The following is a 21,178-nucleotide window of genomic DNA, read 5'->3' as shown; positions in this document are numbered from 1 at the left end:
CTGAGGCAACCACCCAAATGAGCTGTGGAGGCGTCTTGGTTTCTTTTCGATGGCACTCTAAGCCAGGAGTCTGCAAATTATGCCCTGCAGGTCAAATCTGATTTCCTATCTGTTTTTTTTTTTAACGGTCCAAGAACCAAGAACTGTTCTTATATTTTTAGATGTTTGAAAAGAATTAAAAGAATATATAATCATGTGAAAATTATGTTAGACTTAATTACAGTGTCCATAAAGTTTTATTGGAACACAAGTCACATCCATTAGTGTGCTTGTTTACGGCTGCTTTCACACTGAAATAGCAGAGGTGAATAGCTGTGAAAGAGACTGTGGCCTGCAAAGGCTAAAAGTAACTATTTACTATTTGGCTCTTTATAGAAAAAGTTTGCTGACCTCCTAATCTAATTCCTTCTTGGTTTAAAAGTTCACTTCTATGTGAATCATATCTAAGTGTCCATCTTTAATTCCCTCCTTTGCCCATTCTCACACCCGCGGCCAGAAATCCCTGTAAGTTCTAACCTTGTGACAGTATTCTTGCTGTGCCACATCTCTCCTCCTCCCTCAGGCCATCTTCTCACTATGACCGAAGCTAACGTCCAAGAGAAGAGCTTTGACATCAGAAATACTCTTTGAGGCTCCTCATCCTGTCCTAAACAAAATCTGCTCTGCCTAGTACTGTAGTCAAGATTCTCCATTATCTTCCCAAGGCTTATCTTTTCAGCTATGTTCCTAACATCATATCTTCACTCAGCATTAGCAATCATAACCCACCCTTGTCTTCTCTACTTCCAAGCCTAGCTCACAGTTACTATCTCTGTATGAAATACCTGCAGTTGGTACTTCTATTTCATCCATCCTTTACATCGGTTACCTAAAGTGCCTCAGTGACCTAAAAGCCCCTCAGCTCCTATCTGAGAATAATTATTGGCATCTGTGCAATTCTCTAGGTTTGTACAACTGTTTTATTTAAAAGCCTGCTTCGAAGTTTCATGTGTATACACACAGATTGTTTCTCATGTTCTACTGAAAGCTGCTAAGGGGCAGGACTTGTATTCTATTTCATTAATTTCTGTAGTCTTTTGGTGCCTGAAAAGAAAAAGTGTTAGTCACTCAGTCGTAATGGGGACTCTGTGCAACCCCACGGCTGTGGCCCGCCAGGCTCCTCTGTCCATGACACTCCCCAGGCAGGAATACTGGAGTGGGTTGCCATGCCCTTCTCCAGGGGGATCTTCCTGATCCAGGGAATGAACCCAGGTCTCCTGCATTGCAGACAGATCCTTTATCATCTGAACCAGCACAAAATGAAAACGTTTATCCACTGCAAAAGTCCTCAAGGAAAACTGGGATTGTGAATTTCTGAAATGTCTAAGAACTACCTGTACTCAAGCAGGAACTCCACTTAACTTGGTTCAGAACTCACTAGGACGAGCAACATCTTTTAGAGACACACCGTCGTGCAGCGGGCATACGCCTGGGAATGCTCGGGGCCTTCAGGTTCGAAAACCTGCAAACACGTGCGTGAGAGGCGCTTTCTTCCAGGCTCCTCCTCTGTCCGTGGTGATTGGCGGACCAAACCGTCCAATCAGCCTTCCCCGCCTCTTTCAGCAACAGCCAATCACAGGCCCCGGGAGCCTCCGGACTACTAGACTGTTTACTAACAGACCGGAGCTGGGGAATAAGGGGCGTGGCCGTCCTGGGAATGTCGGGGACGGGAAGGCTCTGACCGCGCGTGCGCAGCAGCGGGGGTGGGCGGAGCAAAAGCCGCCCTCACCAATCGGATCGCTCGTGCTCCTCCCTCGCCTGCCGCCCGCCGAGCAACAACAGTTCGAGCAGTGGGGCGGGGCGGTTCGCCTCGCGTCAGAAAGCGCTGCCCAACGGGGCCTGGCGCTGGCGGCGGCGCGCGCCCCGCGCCCAATCGGCGACGGCGACTACCAAGGCCGCCGACCCTGCTGGCTGTGGGCGGGGCGGCTCCGGGGGAGGCGGGGAGCGGGGCGGAGTGGCTGCGCGGTACTGGCGGCGCCCGCCGAGGGAGGCGGCGGGAGCGGGAAAGCGGCTCGCCCCGGCGTCCGGGCTGCCGAGTGGCCGCGGCGGAGCTGAGGGGCCGGGCGCCCTGGAGCAGCCCGCGGGCTCGGGCGAGGGGAAGATGGAGGAGAAGGGTGGCAGCGGCGGGGACGCCGGCGGAGAGCAGCTCCGCGTCGTCAAGCACGAGCTGCGGACGGGTGAGCGGCCCGCCCCCTGCCGGCCGGGCTCGGCGCGGCGGCGCGGGGCTCGGCGCGGGGCGAGGGTCCCGGGCGCGGGGCTCGGCGCGGGGCCCTGCGCGGCGGCGCGCGGGGCGGGGGGCCCGGGCGCGGCGGTCCCGGCGGGCGGAGGTCTCGGGGGCCCCCGGCGGCTGGCCCGAAGTTTCCCGTGAGTGAGCGGCTGCCCGGCTGGGGCCGCCGCACTGACTGACCCAGGTGTGTTCGCGCGCCGTCCCGCCCGGGGACGCACCTGCCCCTGGCCCTTCTGTGAGGCGCGCGTTCCTCGCTGTGGGGGAGCGACGCTTAGCTCGGAGCGCGGCTCTCCAGCTTTCGCACCCCTGGAGGGGCCCCGAGGTGCCTGCGTTCTGGGCACGGGGAAGGGGCGGCTGTCCCCCGGCCGTGTGGAGTCCAGCCGCGGAGCTGCAGGCGCTGAGGGCTTTACGTGCCATCACGGTGAACTGCTGTACTTGGCCTTCAGTCTCTTGCAGAGGTCTTTTGAGGAGGCTCAGTAAATTCAAAGCTCCGGGTAAAAGCGACTAACTAGCCCCCTTACGGCGCTCACGCGCTGATTTGGGGGTCTTTCCAGTCGACTCAGACTTTATATTTGTTACTTTATTCCTTGTGGGTCTGGGTTGTTCTTTATGGGAAACGCTTCTTCCGACTCACCAGTATAGATTGGGTTTCTATTTGTGGAGTCCTGTCCCCTGTTAGAGATCCTTTTTCATTTCTGAACAGATAACTCATTTTAACAAGTTGTTCATTATTTACTATTAAGTATTTCTGTGAATGTTTGTTAAGAATTTCGGTGCAGTTTCTCTGGCATCTTGGGATATTCTTTTATTGTGTAGGGACAAAGCTTATGTAGCACGTTTCAGGTGTATGCCTAGCACACCTTGTTATAATTTTGAACAGATTGCAAAGTTATATCTGTCACTTGCTCTTTTAGTTTTTGTTAATTGCTGGTTAGCATTCCATTGAGCGCCAGTGTGGTGACTTAAGAGGGATGTCAAATGCATGCTTACTTATTTCTACATTAACATTGGCTTAAAACAATTTTTTTGGGGAGTCATTATGAGTTTGTTATGTATCTTGAACCAGTTACTCCATAATTTTTTGGAGTTCCTAATGTAACTTGTGTGGGCTTGTTTGGTTTGGTTTTCTTCTCTCAGTTTAATAGACAACTGATGTTTTCAAAGGGCTATTCAATAATTTATTCCATAAACATTTCTTTTGTATTAGTGTCTGACTTGTGCCAGGCTCGGTGTCAGGTGCTTCCTGGTGTGGAGATTTTGAATTTCTCTTTTTTTTCTTACATAACGATTCACTGATTCATATTGTAGACTCGTGCTGTGCAGCAAAAGCTGCTTGAAGTCGTGTGTCCTCAGCCACTGACTGTGGTGCAATAAGCAGCTTTTTGCTGAATGACCAAGGAGCAACCTACTTGATTAGTAGTCAACCAACTGCTCAGTTTCTGGGTTTTGCAAACAATGCTAGTTTTGTAGAAAACAATGAGTACTGCTTTATTTTCCGTTCTCTACTAACTGTGTGAATCATCAGCTTCAAGTTTGCATTTTTAGAATTTTTTTCTGATGGGTGGTGAGATTATACTGAATTCATTAGTACTGTTAACTGTCAAAGGAATGGAACCGTCACTTTGATTTATTGCTGAACATTGAAACAACTGACCAGATACAGTGGTCAAAAACCCTTAAAATACAACTTGAGAGATTCAGTCATCTTCAGCCAGCTGGGCCCCTGCCAGCATATGCTGCTGTGAAAGGTGCCACAGTAACTTGATCTGAGGTGGTCCCTTGCTTCTGAAGATGTGGACAAGCATATAGTCTTAACAGGTCAGCAGTTGGTGATTCCTCAGTTGTGCTCAACACTGTATTGTCTGCTGTAGGATGAACAAAAAGGCAATACAAGTTACATGGAAAGACATGGCAAGTGTTCCAGTGGTGTAGACCGAGTAGCATAGCATACCTGGATGTGCAGTTGGAAGGGAAAAACTCTGCACTCAGTCGTGCTGACTCTTTGGGACCCCATGGACTGTAGCCCACCAGGCTCCTCTGTCCATGGGTTTTTCCAGGCAAGAATACTGAGAGTAGGTTGCCATTTCCTCCTCCAGGGGATCTTCCTGACCCAGGGATCAAATTCAAGTCTCCAGGGACTCCTGCATTGCAGGCAGATTCTAGACTTTGTTCTAAATCTGAGCTCTGCCAGTTGCTGGCTGTGTAGACTTGGGCAGGTCACTTCACTCTTTTAGACTCACTTCTCTCACCTACAGAGTATGAAAATTGAAGGAGACTCTGTTGGAAAAGTGCTAAGCAGTTTGCTTGGCGCATAATAGGCTCTGAGGAGCGGTTGGTTCCTGTCGGTCCAAAGGTCAGCCAATAGCAGCGTCTTCTGTTAGAGCCTGCAGGTCACCCCCCGCCCCCCATCAGAGTCCTGTTTGGAGCTTGCCCCGTGCTGCTCGGCCGGCATCTCTTTCTGTGAGTCTTGCCTTCTGAAGCCGCGTGTAAACCCCCCGCGGTCCCCACTGCTTAGCAGTCTGCGTGTGTCTCTTCAGCAGCATTTAACACACAGCTGGAACAGTTTTTGTCCGTGCTGGACTGTAAGGTGCTACCATGTCCTTTATCCATTTTCAGCCCCTGGCATACAGTAAGTACTCAGATGTTGGGAGAATTCACTGAATGCATGAAAATCCAGGACAAAATCTAAGTTTATTGTAGTCCCAGTGTCTTGTAGATGTTAGGTGGTTGATTAATGGATGCCAGTGACCATGAAAGCTAAAAATGAAGAGAAAGGGATTGATTAGATGAGTTAAATGAACATTTCTTGACACTGTTTTCTAGGCTAAATGGTACTAATGACACAAAACAATGAGAAAATATCTTGCCCTCTGCTGGTCGGGGAAGAGGAAGTGTAAACTGGTAATTAGGATATGTTGTCATACTATAATAAGAGAAGGTTCTACATAGTATAAAGATAGCAAAGAAGTAGTTTAGGGCTTTTAGGTTTAAATAATCAAATCTAACTGCCAAACCATAGCAGCAAAATAGAGGGATTATTATTGGAAGGATATTGGGTTATCTCATTTATTCCATATTTCATTACGTCTATGTACTGAGTTTCACATTATATACGGGGGTTACAGGACACGTGTGGTCTTCCCCCTGAAATGACAGGGCTGTGTCAGACATCACTGGAAGCAGGGACTGATGTTGTCTCCATCTAGAATCTTTGCTTGTCTCTATGTAATGGCCTCCTTCAGTGCCGTTCACCTATTTCCACATGGAAAGGAACACAGCTGTTGACAGACCCTAAGTTTGAGGTCTTACAGCTCTAGATACTGGAGAGACACTGCCTTTTTTTTTTTTTTATCAGCTTCAGGTATACAAATCTTAGGGAAGGACTTTATTAGCCTGGCTTTGGTCAGCTGCCTGCTTTTGGATTGTTCAGCTAAGGTCAGGGAATGGCGTCCTGTTCTGCTAGCTTGACAGCTACTCCGGTGAACATATGGATGGGGGTGAGACTAAACTCTTACACGAGGAAGGATGGGGGTACACATTTCCTTAGATGTCCATCACTAGGAGAGAGAGCCTAAGGCTGAGGAGAGAGTCAGGAAAGGGGCATTAGTTATCTGTTGCTGTGCAGTAAATGATCCCGAACTTAGTGACTTAAAGCAGCATGACTCCTGCGGCTCAGGTATTCAGGAGTTGCTTAGCCTGGTGGTGTTGACTCAGGGTCTCTCTTGATGTTGTAGTCAAGGTTTTGGCCAGAACCACGTTCACCTGAAGACTTGTCTGGGGCAGGAGATGCCCTTTCAAGCCAGCTCACTTGCATGTTGTGGGCAGGACGCTTCAGGTCCGTGCTCTGTGGCCCTCTCGGTGTGGCTGCCTGAGTGTCTTGCTGACGTGCCAGCCGGCTCCCATGGGGCAGGTGGTCGAAGGGAAAGAGCAGCGTGGAAGCTGCAGTGTCTTTTTTGTTGTCGTTGTTGTTAAACAGCTTTTTTTGAGATGCAATTTACATACTATGAAGTCCACTTGTTTTTAGTGTACAACTCAATCTTTTTAAGTATATTTATAGTTAAACAACCATCACCACAATCTAATTTTAGAACTTTCCATCACTTTAAAAAGAAACTTCTTACTCATTTTTATTGGTCATTCCACATTCTCACCACCCATTCCTCAGTTCTGGGCATCTGCTAATTCTGCTTTTTTGTCTGTGTATTTGCCTAGGGACATTTTATATTATGGAACTTCGTAAAGTGTGATCTTTTTAAAAAAAAATGTGTGTTTGCTTATATTTGGCTGTGTTGGATTTTCGTGGCTGCTCTGTCTTTCCTCTGGTTGCGGAGAGCATGGGCTTCTCGTTGCAGTGCCTTCTCTTGTTGCAGAGCTCTGCTTCGGGGGCAGGCAGGCACGCAGGCGCAGTAGTTGCGGCTCCCAGGCTCTAAAGCACAGGCTCAGGAGTTGTGGCGAAGGGAATGAGCCATGTCCTCTGCGCTGGCAGGCGGAGTCTTAACCACTGGACCACCAGGGAAGCCCAGTGTGTGATCTTTCATGACTGGTTTCTTTCACTCAACGTGATGTTTTCAAGATTGATCAGTTTCTAGCATGTGTCAGCACTTCATTTTTTAATTGACGGACAACATTCCATTGTATGGATATACCGTGTTTCGTTTGTCCATCCACCACTTGATTGACATTTGTGTTGTTTCGACCTGTTGGCCATTGTGAATAATGCTGCTATATACATTTATGTACAAATTTTAAGTTTTTCAATGTGGCTGCATTGCTGTCTTGCCCCACTAGCAATGTACAAAAGTTCCAGTTTCTCCACATCCTTGCCATCGCTTGTTTGTTTGCTTACAGCCATTCTCGTGAGTATGAAGTAGTATCTCCCTGTAGTTTTGATTTGTGTTTCCTAATGACTAATGATGTTGGGCATCGTTTCATGTGCTTATGAGTGCTTTGTATATGTTTGGAGAGATGTCTGTCCAGATCCTTTGCCCATTTTTAAATTGGTTAATTTATTATTGAGATATGAATTATTTATGTTTTGTAGATATAGATCCCTTATTAGTATAGTTTGAAATATTTTCTCCCAGTTTATAGGAGAAAATTATCTCTTTTTTTTTGGTGATAACCTTAGAAGTAGTACAGTCTTTTAATTTTGGTGAAATCCAACTTTTTTACTTTGTTTCTTATGCTTTTGGTGTTGTATCTAAGAAATCATTGACTAATTCAAGGTTACAGAGGGTTATATGATTTTAGCTATTACATTTAGATTTTTGATCTATTTCTTGAAAGGCTGTTCTTTTCCATTTTATTTTCTCGGCACCCTTGTCAAAAATTAATCAACTGTCGATGTATGGATTTCTTTTTAGACTCTCCATTCAGTTCAGATGATTTTTTGTGTCTGTTCTTATGCCATTACCACACTGTCTTGACTGCTATAACTTTTTGCTAAGTTTTGAAATCGGAAATGGTCAGTTTTCCAACCTTGTTTTTTTTCAGAATTATTTCAGCTATTTTGGGTCCCTTGAGTTTCCATATGAATTTTAGAATTAGCTTGTCAGTTGCCATAAAGAAGCCAACAGTAATTCTGGTAGGGATTGCCTGGAATCTGTAAATCAATTTTGGGAGGATTGCCACCTTAGCATATTAAATCTTGTGATCCATGGACATGAAATGTTTTTCCATTCATTTAGATCTTCTTTCATTTTTTTAAACAACATTTTGTAGTTTTCAGAGTGTATATTTATACTTCTTTTGTTAAATTTATTCCCACATACTTTATTCTTTTTGGTGCTACTGTAAAAATTATTTTCTTAGTTTAATTTTTGGGTTGTTCACTGAAAACATATAGAGATACAACTTAATTTTATTCATCTTGTATTCTGCAACCTTGGTAAGCTAGTATATTAGCTTTAGTCTTTCACCAGTAAGTATGAAGTTAGCTGTGGGATTTTCATAGATACTTTTTGTCAGATTGAGGAAATTCTCTTCTTTTCCTAGTTTGGGTGTGTTTTTCCTCTTTCCCAAGGTAGTTTGAAAAAAAAAATTTTTTTTTAATGAATTTTTATTGGAGTATAGTTGCTTTACAGTGTTGTGTGTTTGGGTATTTTTAATCATGAAAAGGCATCTTTTTTTGCATTCATGGAGATAATCATGTGTTTTTATTTTGTTTTATTGATAAGGTGTATTAAGTTTGGGGTGTTAAGCCAACCTTGTATTCCTGGGATAAATCTCACTTGGGTAATGTGTATAATTCTTTTTATATACCACACTGGATTCAGTTTGCTAATGTTTTGTAGAGGATTTTTGTGTCTATATTCACAAGAGGTATTTGTCTGTGTATGCGTGCGTGAGAGAGAGAGAGAGCGCGCGATCTCTCTTTCTGGTTTCCCCAGAATGTGTCTGATCGATTTCTGCCACCAGTTAAAGATTTTTACCTATTTGGTTGCTGTCATTCATACTTAGAGCCTTCTAAGTAAAGGCTAAGAGAGGTCGAGTGGTGTTCTTTGGAATTTCTGTGGAAATCTTGGTATAGACAAAAGTCAGGAGTGGTGATTTACTTTAAAAGATAATTCTGTTTTGCCAGAGGACTCATGATTGAATCCCATTGAAAAATAATTCTCTGATGCTCTTTAAATATGATTGCATTTATAATGATTTAATTTATACTTAGCTTTTTAGGAACATAGTGATTATCTACAAGATACTTTAAAAAATTTGACTGACAGTCTTGGTTATCTGTAAGAACAGTGCGGCTCTCCTTTCTGTATTATACGTGTGTAGATATATATTGTGTTTATGTGTCCATATATTTTTTATAGTACTTTTCCCTTTTTTTTTTTTTTTTTTTTTTTAGTTTCCTCACCTTAAGAAGGGTAGGTATAACTTGTGCTCTATCTTCAGCTTTATAGGGATACAATGGGAAGGTCAAAAGTGTAAATAGGATATTGATAGTACCCTAACTTAATTCCCTGGAGCCTAGACCTTAAAAGAAAATCTGTTCTTAAGTTTCTATCACGAGTTTTAGAGATTAAGAAAATGATCTATTTGGGCAAAGGAAGTGGAATCTCAGCCCTTAAGTCTGGGGGACTCCAGTGTATTTTGTGTTTGCGGTCCATACTCAGGGAAAACCTTAGGTGGCACGTCAGCTGTTGGATAAGACCTACCATTAACCTCTATCCTGCAAAGCAAGAAAGAATCCTGAAACCTCAGATTCCTGGAGACACAAGTGATCTGGTGGGCAGGATTGAATTCCTCCCATGAAAAAGAAGCTGATGCTTGGCGAAAATTCCTCTGGGGAAGATATGGCATAGTAACATCATGTGTTTACTGAAGGTTCACAATTAAACATGCATTTGAGAGATGTCAGTCCCAAAATGCAGGGGGAGGGAGGGGTTTTCACAGCCTTTTCCTTTGAGCTCCTGGAATGATTTTCCTTGGTGCACCTCAAAGGTAGGAGCACTCCTACGTTGCTCTTGTTTTTCAGGGAAGATGAATTGAGTCTAAAATAGAACCTTGCCCTCATTATGTTTGTCTGTTGCAGCGCCCCTCTGGGTTCAACTGTAGCTGTTCTTCCGAAAATCAAGGAAGTTCTCTGGACTTTATACTTCCTAAAGTTGTGAGCGAGCTGGCTGTCTCACTTTTTTTTCCTAAATACTCAGTAGGCATCCTGCCCTGTGGCAGCAGGAGACTAGGGAGGTGAAGTTTCCAGATTTTAGCCCAGGACCCGGTATTGCAGTTTGTTAATTTCACACTCAGGTTTCGGTGTAGGTGTGCCTCTTTTTATATAGTTAGTGTGTTCCTGACAAAACAATTGTGAAAATAATATTTTTATTTTTATATATCAAATTCTTTGGAAGATAGGTGAACTTAGTACTTAAAATAATTCTATGATTAACTCTTGAAATTAAAGAAGAAACTTTTGAGTTTTCCGTTTGTGGCTTTACTGTTCTATGTACATCTGGTCTTACGATGTTATTTTTCTGACACCATCGCTACAATGTGTAAATTGCCAGTAGCTGCAAGCAAGTAAATTGATGGAGTCTTGTGTGGTAGACTGAATTAATACACCTCCTCCCCCTAAGGTGTCCATGTCCTAACCTGTGAATATGTTTCCTCACATGACAAAGAGACCTTGCTGACTTAAGGATGGAGAATTATCACATGGGCGCAGTGTAATCATAGGTCCTTGTGAGAGGGAAGTAGGTGGATCCGAGAGAAGGTGTTACGAGAGTGGAAACAGGCGGGGAGAAGGAGGTGCCACAGTGGCAGCAGAAACTGGAGCGAAGCCGCTGCTGGAGAGAGGCCGCGAGCCGGGGAGCGCAGCGGGCTCTCGACGGCAGCGGACAGACAGGCCCCCGGCGAGGCCGCCAGGGATGCAGCTCTCTGTCACTCGACTGCTTTGTGGAACCCAGCTTGAGACTTCTGAGCTCTAGAACTGTAATAAGACACATTTATGTTGTTCATAAACCATGAAGTTTATGTAATCTTTTACATCAGCAATAGGAAACCAACACATCTTGCTTAAGACTGGATGAACCAAGAGAGAATTTTGCCCCAGGCTTGGGTAACTGAGTGGGATAACAGTGTGAAGCAATCAGTCATTTAAACAACCATTCAGTAGAAACTGGTAACAAATGTCTACTTCTTAGAAGAAATACCATGGTTTCCCCTCTAGGGAATCCCTGAGAAGACATTCCTTTCTGATCTTCGTGCTGGGCCTGGCTGAGCTGCTGTGGCCAGCACTTCTGGTTCTCATAGGAACGCTGTGAAGTGGACCCCCGGGGCAAGCCTCTAGGATCGGTTGGTGGCTAGAAAGCTTCACATCTCAGGGCCACACCACATACAACTGTGACCTGGCGTGCATCTTGAGGCCTCTTCCTGGCGTCATCTGCCCTCAATCTTCCTTCCTTACGCTTTAGTTAATTTCAGTAATTTGTTCTAAGTCTTTTCTGGACCAAAGCAGGAATTAGGTAAATATCTAATTAAATAAATGCATGTATATACAAACCATGAGAAATATGGACAGTGTGTAAAGACGTTTGACTTTCTCTCCAGTGTTTTGTTTCTTAAATCTTTGTCATGTGGTGTTAATGCTATTTTTATCTTTCTCCTAAGAAGGAAAAATTAGGTCTCTGATTAATTAATGGCATTTTAGAGTTTTTAAAAAGTATGTAGTGAGAAATCAGTAAAATTGAGGCATACTTTAAAAAACAAATTTTATTGGCAAAATGATGGAGGTCATACACAGGGCTCTCTTTTCTACAGTAGTGGAATATACCATCAGTAATGGGAAAATTCAGGCCACTGAAGCAGTTTGTTCTCTAACCACATCAATACTGGATTGGAATGACATGTTTTTCCTACAGAAAAAACTGTTTAAAACCTGTAATAAGGAAATGTTGTACTTCACATTTAAATGAATGATGTTGCATTGAAAGGATGTGGACACTGAATCTTAGCAGTTGGTTTGCATTAACCCTTTCCCCGTGAATGTGCCCCTGTTTTTCCTTGACGCCAGTGCCCTTCGTTTGTAAGGAAACATGGTAATCAGGGCTAGCGTAGGACAGATCCAATGGGTACACACAAACACATAACTTTGATGTAATTTTGTCATGTATAAATTGGGCAAAACAGCCACAGTTTTATTCATCCATTAAGGACTTGTTGATTCCTGTGTGTCTGGCACCGTAACAGATGCTGGATTTTTGCAGGGAACAAATTAGACACGGCTCCTCCCCTCGTAGAACCACATCTAAGAGAAAGACCTTCCCTTTATAACCATACAGTTGACCATAGGATTGCAGTTGTGATAAGTCGTCAGGTCATGCAGACGCTGTGAGAGAGTCTGAGGGTGGCTGGCCTCCGAGGAGGGGGGAGCGTCTGTGTGGCGGGAGTGTCCGGCCAGCCCTGCTGTCGTGGAGTGCCATGCAGGAGGCGGGCGGTGAGGCGTTCCTGCCAAAGGAAGTGGCAGATGGTCCTGGAGCGGGAGGGCTCGCAGTCCAGGTGCTGGGCGGAAGGCCTTTGTGGCCCGAGCTTGTGTCCAAGCAAGAGAGCTGCAGGGAATGGGCTGAGAAGGTAGCGGGGCCCATGGGTGGGCTGTGTGGGTTGTGATAAGGCATTCAGACATCACCCTGAGTGCAGGGTGAAGCTGCTGGAGGACTTCTTAGAGATTAGTTTTGCACTGTTAAAAAAATGGCTTCCTCGTGTGAGGAGCATGGTAGGAAAGAGTGTCTGAGGGGAGACTGGTTTGGAGGCTCTTGCAGAAGTTCAGATGCAAATATGAGTTGGGATTGGGTAACGGTTAGAAATTAAGAATTGTGAATATATTTGAGATATATTTAGTGGAATATATCAGCGGAACTTGGTGTGGTAGTGATATGAGATTTTGGGGCTGGAACAAACATACGTTTGAAGGTACCGTTTGTTCAGGTGGTGTGTTAATTTTCAGTTGCTGCATGACAAATCACCACCAACTTAGTGGCTTGTAATAGCACTCGTTGATTAGCTTACAGTTCGATAGGTTAGAATTCTCCACAGCATGGCTAACGTCAAGTTGGTAGGCAGGTGGGACTTCCCAGTGGTTCTGTGGTTAAGGCTCCACCTTCTCATGCCGGGGGCGCAGGTCCAGTCCCTGGTTCAGGGGCTGAGATCCCGCATGCCTCGCTGCCAAAAATACCAAAACAGAACGGAAGCAACAGTGTAACGAGTTCAGTAAAGACTTCAGAAATGGTCCACATCAGAAATCGTAACAGAAAAAGATGGTATAGCCAGCCAGCATTCTTGTCTGGAGGCTGTGGGAAGAAATCCACTTCGAAGCTGGTTGCCGTGGTCAGCAGACTTTCCTCCCGAGGTCTTCAGTCTGTGGTCGCAGTGTCCTCAGCAGCGTCAGCGGGGCCTCTGTCAGCTGCAGGGGCCGTCTGCACCCGCTTACCCGGGCCCCCCACCTTCAGGCCTCAGACCTGATGACGTGCTTCCCGGCTTTGGCGCTCTGATGTCCAGATCTGTCATCTCTAGGCTTCGTGGAATTAGGTCAGACCTACTTGAACAGTCTTCCCATTGTGAGATCAATGATTTGGGACCTTAATTATGTGAGCAACAAAACCCCCGTGTCCCTAGAGTGGCGTCTCCTCATGCTCAGTCACTCAAGGGGAGGGACCGCACAAAGGGCCCCAGAGGCCACGTTAGACAGAGGCCACGTTAGATGGAGGTTAGAATTCTTCCTTAGAGCTCACAGAAGGTGAACCAGGGGTGATGCCCGTGGGGTGGACAGAAAGGATAGAACCCAGATGTGTACAGATCAAAGTTTGAGCTGCCTCTGACATACTCTAACCACACGTGGTGATAGCAGCCGTGGGTAATGAAAGCTTGCTGTGTGCTGCCGAACTGGTGCTTTTATCAACTCATTTAGTCCACGCAGTTAACCTTATGAAGTCACTACCATTTTTATTGTTCCAGTTTTACAGATGGGGAAACTGAGTCTTAGGTCACCGACTTGCTCAGGATTACACAGGGAGTAAATAGAAGAATTAGTTTTGAAACCTGAGTGATCTGGCCCCCCAGGCTCACCTAAACTGTCATGCTTTCGTTCATTAGTGGGATGTGGGCCTGGAGCTCAGCGAAGGTGTCTGGGCTGCAGGTGAAAATTCTAGCATCATCGGCATGTAGATGGCTTTGGAAGCCCAGTTGTGGATGAGATCATCTCAGGAAAGCTTGTAGAATGGAGAGAAGAAGGGGACTCAGAACTGAGCCTCGAAGAACTCTAGACTTCTAGACTTTAGACGACAGGTAAGAAAGGAGTAGCTAAGGAGTGCAAAGAGGACCAGCCCTGAGCGGGTGGGGGTGGGAGAGACCTCGGAGAGCTGTGGTGCTGGGGAAGGCAAGGAGAGAAAGTGCTTCAAGGGGCGTGTTGGAGCCGGCTGAGCGGCTGATGACCTTATCAGGAGCAGTTTTAGTGGAGATTTGAGGGGGAGGCCAGATTGCAATGGACTAAGGAGTGGATGCAAGTGAATACTTCCAAAAAAAGTTGTGTTTTTTTTTTTAAATGTACAACACTGCTCTATTTATTGATTTAATTTGTATTTGGCAGTGCTGGCCGGGCTTTCCCCAGGTGTGGCTCCTAGAGCACGGGCTCAGCTGGGAGGCACAGGCTTCGTTTCTCCGCCGCACGTGGGCTCTGCGCGGGCCAGGATCACACCTGTGTTCCTTGCATTGGCAGGCGGGTTCTTGTCCACTGTGCCGCCAGGGGATCAAAGAGAGAAACTTAGCCAGAGAGACTTAGCCAGAGGGGAACGTGGGGTTCCACAGGGCAGGAACAGCCATTTTTTATCTTAAGAGGAGTGATGCTAGAATACGTTTAGTGTGAATGAATCCATTATGGGGACAGAGAGGGAGAAAGAGAACTATTGAAAATACACAAAAAGAGAGGGTAACTGAAGGCATGATGAGAGAAGGCCCATCGATTCTTTTTTTCTGGAAAAAATTTCTTTCTTTCTTTGACGATGCTGGGTCTCAGTCGCAGCGCTCGGGGCCTTTCGTTCCCCATGTGGGCTCTAGTTCCCTGACCGGGGGTCGACCCTGGGCTCCCTGCACTGGGGGCACAGCGTCCCAGCCACTGACCTGTCAGGGAGCCCCGCCACTGCTTCTGTTACGATGAGAAGTGGGAGTGGGTACAGATTCTTTTATAGATTTGGTGCCAGGAAGATATGGGAGTTTCCACTCCATGCTTTTTTTTTTTTTCCCTTTTATGAATTGTGAAGAAAGGCAATTCTTTATTCAAGAAGAGAAAAATAGTTTTATAGTTTTAAAAATTGTTCTTCTGGTCTTTAAAAATTCTTATATAGGGAAAAACATGCAAACAAGTAGACAGAGTTCACACGCTTTAAGACGAAAGCTGATAGGAGAGTGTTGCAGAAGGACACACAGAAGGAGGTTCTGGACGCAGCCAGTGCAGTGCCTCTGTGCTTTCCACAGAGGCCACTCCCTGAGCGTGTTTTCTGGGCCATGCCAAAATTCTTCGTAAGCATAATGCTCTTTTTCTTCTTTTTGAAGTGTTATATTTAGTTCCGTTCTTCTAAATTAAATTTATTTGGTACACGTATTGGGGGGAAAAAGGCTGTTTGTTACTGCTTTATAAACATTTGTTTTCTTATTGACTCAGTTTTCACATTGGCTCCATCATGCAATTCCAGAATCAGTTGGATAAGTAAACACTGCTGTTTTAGACACTGAAAGCACAGTCAGTCTTAAGGGTAAGTGACCCCGGCAATAAGAGAAAAGTGGCCAGCATTGTTTTAAAGTACACAGATATTAAATATAACTTTGTTCTGCTTCCAGCAGAATGTTGTCCAGAGAGATGGTTTGAGGCCCAACCACAAACCTAAACAGCTTCAGAGCAGCTCGCCACCTGGCAGCTCAAAGGAGCCTGGTGTGCTGGCTGTCAAGCCTAGGCGCCAGCGCTCACGTCGTCCCCAGAGACAGGCTGCTTAATGCAGACGAGGGGTCAAGATGTTTAGGTTTCAGAGTTTTGTACATGCCAGACACCCCCAGAATTAGAGTTTATCTGGTAAATTGTTGTATAAATAATTTATTTCCCCTTGACAAAAAGAAAAAAAAAAAGAACTGAAATAGCAGAGAACAAGTTTTTTCTCACTGCATACAATTGTCACCTTTTGACTGAAGCTAAATTAGTCCAGGAAGCTTATGTTTTTGCAGCGTTGAGTAAGAGAAGGCAAGGTTTTACAAGAAAAGTTATTTTACAACTTCGTTGGTCTGGTCGCAGTAAAACAGATGCTAAATCTGTACTTCTCAGTTGGTAGATCAAGAAGAGACCCAGGCGTGTTAAATAAGGATTGAGTGCTGTGGCGCGCGCGCACCTCGGTTTGAGACCTCCCGCTGCCTCTGAGAACGTGCCCGTTTTCCCCTTTTTCCCTGGTCCTCAGGCTCCTCTTCCCACAAACACAGTTGAACCGTCTCATCGGGGAAAAAACTCCTCTGTGGCCCTCTAGTTTTTGCTGTCTCTCCCTTTCCCACCAGATGTTGAAAGAGCAGTTGATACCAGCTGTTGCTGTGGCTTTGTCTCCTGTTCAGTCTTTGATGCCCCCAGAAGGGCGCTCTCTGCGGTTCCTCATGTCCCCCTGGTTTCCTAATCTGGGGAAGCCTCCGCTTAATCCTCCTTGGCCCCGTTAGGGCTGTCGGCGCTCGTGCGTGGGCTCCGTGTGGCCTTGCTCTTCCCGGTCCCGCCCGTCCCTGACCACCTTGCCGCCCTTTCCCCCTGGCCTCCACGCCTCTGCTTGTCCCTTAAATACTGGTAATCTGCCGTCAGCCCTCTTTCCTCTAACTGCACAGTCTTTCTGAGAAATCAGGTATCAGCTTAAACTACCATCCGAGTCTCTCCCACTTGGATCTCTTTCTGGGATTCCTTACCAGTTACTCCCAACTGCCCGCCGAGCAGGAGACAGCTGGGCAGCCCTCGGGGCCCACTCACACTCAGCTCGAAGGCTGCATCGTCCTCCAGCTGGCCGTGGTTTATTTAGGGACGTTTCCCACCTGCCCGGACCCTAGCTAGAAGCATCCTGCTCGTCCTCTGCCTGGGGGCCTCCCTCCTACCGGTTCCTTCCCTCAGTATTGTCAGCTCCATCTCTAAAAGAGCACCTTCCTTTCTGGCTCACCGTTGCCACTGCCGGGATCTTAGTTCAGAGTCTGACTGAATGATGGTGGCTGTCGTTTACCGAGCTTTCTGTGTTGGGTCCTTTGCTGAGCGTCTTGCACGTCTCACTTGGTTCTCACACCATGTGTGTGGTTGGGATCGTGTCTGACCTCTGGGCCTCTCGCTCCCATTGTCTGCCTCTCGCTGGAGTCTGGTGTGGCGCTGACAGTTCTTGTGGGCCTCAACGCCCTTCAAGTTGGTGGCGTCTAATTTCAGGCCCGGGTGCTGCGCATTTTCACTTTCTGCCCCAGGCTTCTGACTCCTGCCTCAAGTTTTAGCAGCCTGGTGGGAGCTGGCTCAGTGAGCATGCAGACCCCAGAGGCGAGAGGTGGAGCAGCCCTCTCCAGGGCTGGCAGAGCCGATCTCACAGGCGGCCCTGCATGGTCGGGAGTCGAGCACGTCTCTGGGACTCCGGCTTCTCTGCTTCTTCCCGTCTCCTGTCCACTTTCCCTTTCCAGCTGCCTGCCCTGCTGTGCTCAGGCTCCGCTCCACGTGCAGACACAGCAGTCTCACACGGGCTGTTTGCTTCTCAGAGCTGGGCGAGATCAGCCCCCGCATGGGTTCCTCACTCTTTCTTCATGGTTCAGGTTCAGCCTCTCTCGCACACCCTCGGTAGGTGTTCAGAATCCAAGTCAAGGCCCCAGTGAGTAGAGAGACTCAGACGGGACCCCGAGTGCAGGAGCCTGAGAGTGTCGTGGCCCCGGAGCCCCCGAGTCCTCGGGACAGGCGGGAGGAGAGCAGCCTGCTCGGTCGGAGCTCGCGCAGCGGTCCCCTCTGAGGTGGACGCCTCTGACTGTCCCGTCTCTTCCTGTCCTGCCCCAGGAACAGAAGCTAGACACGCTCGCGGTGTGGTCTCATCAGGGAGAGGACTCTCAGGCAGGTAGCCCGGGACCTGGCTAGTGTGCGCCCGAGGGGGCAGGGGCGGGGGCCCCGGGGGCCGTGAGGGGTTGGAGCGGCTGTGGCAGGGTAGTAAGGCTCTAGGGGAGAATTCACTGCCGTGGGCGCTCCGGTCACAAATCAGGACTTAACTTGGCAGCTCCTCCTAACATAATGCTGGGATGGTTCTAGAAGTTTGGACGTGACTGTGACCTACAAGAAGAAGGTAAATAAGCAGGAACTGCCTTGGCAGAGCGTTGAGACCAGAAGTCTCAGGGAAGAGAGTGTTGGAGTTGGATTTATTCTATGAGGCTGGAGAACACACTTTTTGACTTTTGGATCCTTAGAAGGGTCCAAACAAAGCGTCTCATTCTCTCAGGTAATTCAGAATGCCCAGGTGAAAGGAAACTGCCTGAGCGTGATAGGAGAGGCCTCCTCGGACCCGGTTTCCTTGTATCCGTGGACATGGCGGGGCTCCGGAAGAACACGGGCCAGGTGGTGTCACCGTGTCACAGGGCGAGGTGGGTGTAATTACCACTGGGGGCCAGAGTGGCATTCGGGGTGCCCTGGCTCACCCAGCCCTGGGTGCTGGCTTACAGGTGATGGGGCGGAGTGATGGACCGCCCGCCAGGACGTTACTGGCCTTGTATGGTTTAGACCGTCGTCTCTGAGGGAGCTTCGCCTTCGGTTGCCTTGCCCTGTTGGACAGTGGCTGCTGCAGACGCCTCTTTGGTTTTGTTCACTAGGTGGGAAGCGGCAAGAACCATCCCAGTAAAGCCCTCGAGTTCAGACTAAACTCTCCCCTGCCACCGTTAGGTAGTAGCTGCGTTAGCTCCTTCTCGAAGCCTCAAGGACCCATTTGTTTATTCTCCAGCTTCACGGGGATATAATTGACGCATAACACGGTGTGAGTTTCAGGTGCACAGTGACGACTCCACCTGTGTGCCTTCATTCATGACCGATCTAACGCAGCAGGAGGCATCCGAGCGTCCTTTTGTCAGCGGCCCTGAAGCGTCACCGCACACCCTCTTCCAGCTCTTCTGTTCCGGCCTTGACTCCCTTCACTGGACAGGGTCTGCCTCAGCGCGCTCCCTTTTCCTCTAGTACACATCGCATCGCTTCCTTTTGGCTCCAGGGCTTCTCCAGGGTCCACCCTGTGGGAGACACAAGTAGGAGGGCCCCGCGGCTGGTTCAGCCGGAAGTTAGTGCTCCCCGAGGGCGGCCCTGACCGCAGAGGGCAGGACCCCTCGGCTCTGCACGCACGGGGCCCAGAGCTTTCCGGTCGTCCCCGAGTCCTGGCGCCATGGAGCTTAGTTGCCTGGCGGTGGTGAGCGTGGTTGAGAGACGCCCGTCTGCGGGGTGCCGGGCGCGCGCCCCCCTCTGCAGTGAGTCCGTCTTTTTTCCCTGTGCCTCAATCTGGGGGCGCTCCCCTCACGGTCTGTTATGTTTCCTTTTTGCTTCTCTGAGTTCAATCACCTCTTGTTGCCTTTGGTCCTTTTTTGGTTGTTTGCTCATTTCTGTTCTTAGTTTTTGTATTTCTGCTGTAGGACTTTTTTTTTTAATCCTCATATCTCAAATACTTGTGTGAAGATTTTAAAGTCAGTTCGGAGTGCTGTGTTACTGTTTTCTTCAGCTTTGTGGCTTTTCTTTTGGAGGGGGACTGGTTCGTCAGTGGCAGTGCTTTTATGAGCAGGTTCTGACTTTTTTAAGCAGTAGTGTTCAGTGTCCCAGGCTGCTTTTGTGCTTTTGCGTATCTTTTCACCCCTTCTTAGAGGGCTCCGTAGTGCCCTCCTCCGTGCTTGTTGGGGGTGCTGGGGGCGGGGAGGGTGCGTCCTGTTCTCTGGTGGGACCCTCGCCTTCCCTCCTCTCGCCCTTTTCCCTTGACTGCCCGTTTCTGAGGGGCCTGCCCTTCTCCAGCTGGTTTGCCCTCAGGAGCTGTGCGCGCCTGATTGCTGTCGGATCCACTGGCTCTCAAGCCTCTTTCCGAGCCGGCCCTTTAAAGTGCCAAGTCCTGACCCATCCCTTTTCTGGGGATGATTTTGCTTTGTCTGCCCTCTGCTCTTTCAGTGGCTTTCAAGTGTCCCTCCCTGTCTCTAAACCCGCGGACTTTCTGTGGGGTTGGTGGGAACTCTGTTGGGTTTGGCCTGTTTTTTGGTCACAGGTCATTGGAAGCCTGTAGAATTCTGTCTCCTGGTACTGCTTCAGGCGTGGGTCATGTGTGGTTTCAGTTCGTCTTTGTTGAGTTTATGGTGGTGTGTATTTGTTTGTTTTTTATTGTGGACCTGTTTTTAAAGTCTTTATTGAATTTGTTGCAGTACTGCTTCCATTTTGTGTTTTGGTGTTTTGGCTGCCAAACCTGTAAGCTCCTAGCTCCACAGCCAAGGATCAAACCCACACTGCTTGCACTGGAAGGCCACGTCTTAGCCGCTGCACTGCGAGGGAGGGCCCTATTTTGTCTTCTTTGTTTGTTTATTTTTGGGGGTGAATGAGAAAATTTGAAATCTGGTGCCTTCATTGTCCCCTTAACCGAGACGTTTTTCTGTTCTTTACAGATTAAGCTCAGGCTTTACCACCTCCTGTTCGAAGTTTCCCATCTTCCACGTTCTGTATTTGCTACTTCCTTGTGTGCCTAGCCTTTTACCTCTCTAATTGCATGCGTTTTATTGAATTGTAATTATATACTTTCCCTCCACCATCAGATTGTAACTGTCTCTTCACAGCAAACCTTGTATTTCTTTTTTGTGATACATAGTGGCGCCCACTAATTGGATTAATTTACTTAAAGCAGAATAAAAGCACACTCTGTGGATGAAAGTCAGCTCTATCCACTGTGAATAATGTGAATATTTTTGGATCATAGTGAACTTCAGTTTTAAAAGAAGATAAGTAAAAAAATATGAGTAACAATCAGGTTTGTATTATAATCAGTTCAGTCGCCCAGTTGTGTCCAACTCTTTGTGACCCCATGGACTACAGAACGCCAGGCCTCCCTGTCCATCACCAACTTCCAGAGCTTGCTCAAACTCATGTCCATCGAGTCAGTGATGCCATCCTACCTTCTCATCCTCTGTCATCATAATACTAATGTTTAAGATAATAAGTTTACCACTTTTTCCCACAGAGCTTAGAATGTTAATTGATTGACTTTTGAAAATAGAAGTATCTTTAATAAATACTTTTTTGAATATTGCTGAGTAGTTAAAAGTCTGGAATCTGAAATGATTCATGGTTTCTTTTTTTAAAAAAGAATCTATCTGTGAGAAGATCCTGCAAAATTACTGGGTTTTAAAATTTTTTAATTTTTTTAAATTATGAAACTATGATAATACATTTAT

At 47.1% G+C, this 21,178-nt stretch overlaps 1 protein-coding gene across 2 annotated transcripts in view; it reads left to right on the top strand.

The window, feature by feature from the left end:
* Positions 1–1,968: 1,968 nt before the first annotated feature.
* RPS6KA5 (ribosomal protein S6 kinase A5) overlaps positions 1,969–21,178 on the top strand; it is a 187,793-nt gene continuing 168,583 nt past the window's right edge. The window contains exon 1 of one of the 2 annotated variants that reach the window (XM_020900771.2): positions 1,969–2,216. In XM_020900771.2, coding sequence (XP_020756430.2) covers positions 2,141–2,216 — 76 coding nt within the window. In that variant the 5' untranslated portion in view covers positions 1,969–2,140. Of the gene's footprint in view, positions 2,217–2,385; positions 2,451–21,178 lie in introns of those variants that run through there. The other variant, XM_070469793.1, reaches the window with a different exon arrangement.

This window comes from Odocoileus virginianus, chromosome 6 (genome assembly GCF_023699985.2).
Source record: "Odocoileus virginianus isolate 20LAN1187 ecotype Illinois chromosome 6, Ovbor_1.2, whole genome shotgun sequence".
NCBI classification, from domain to species: domain Eukaryota; kingdom Metazoa; phylum Chordata; class Mammalia; order Artiodactyla; family Cervidae; genus Odocoileus; species Odocoileus virginianus.
The sequence above is the reverse complement of the archived record's forward strand: the minus strand, read 5'-3'. Positions and strand labels throughout refer to the sequence as shown.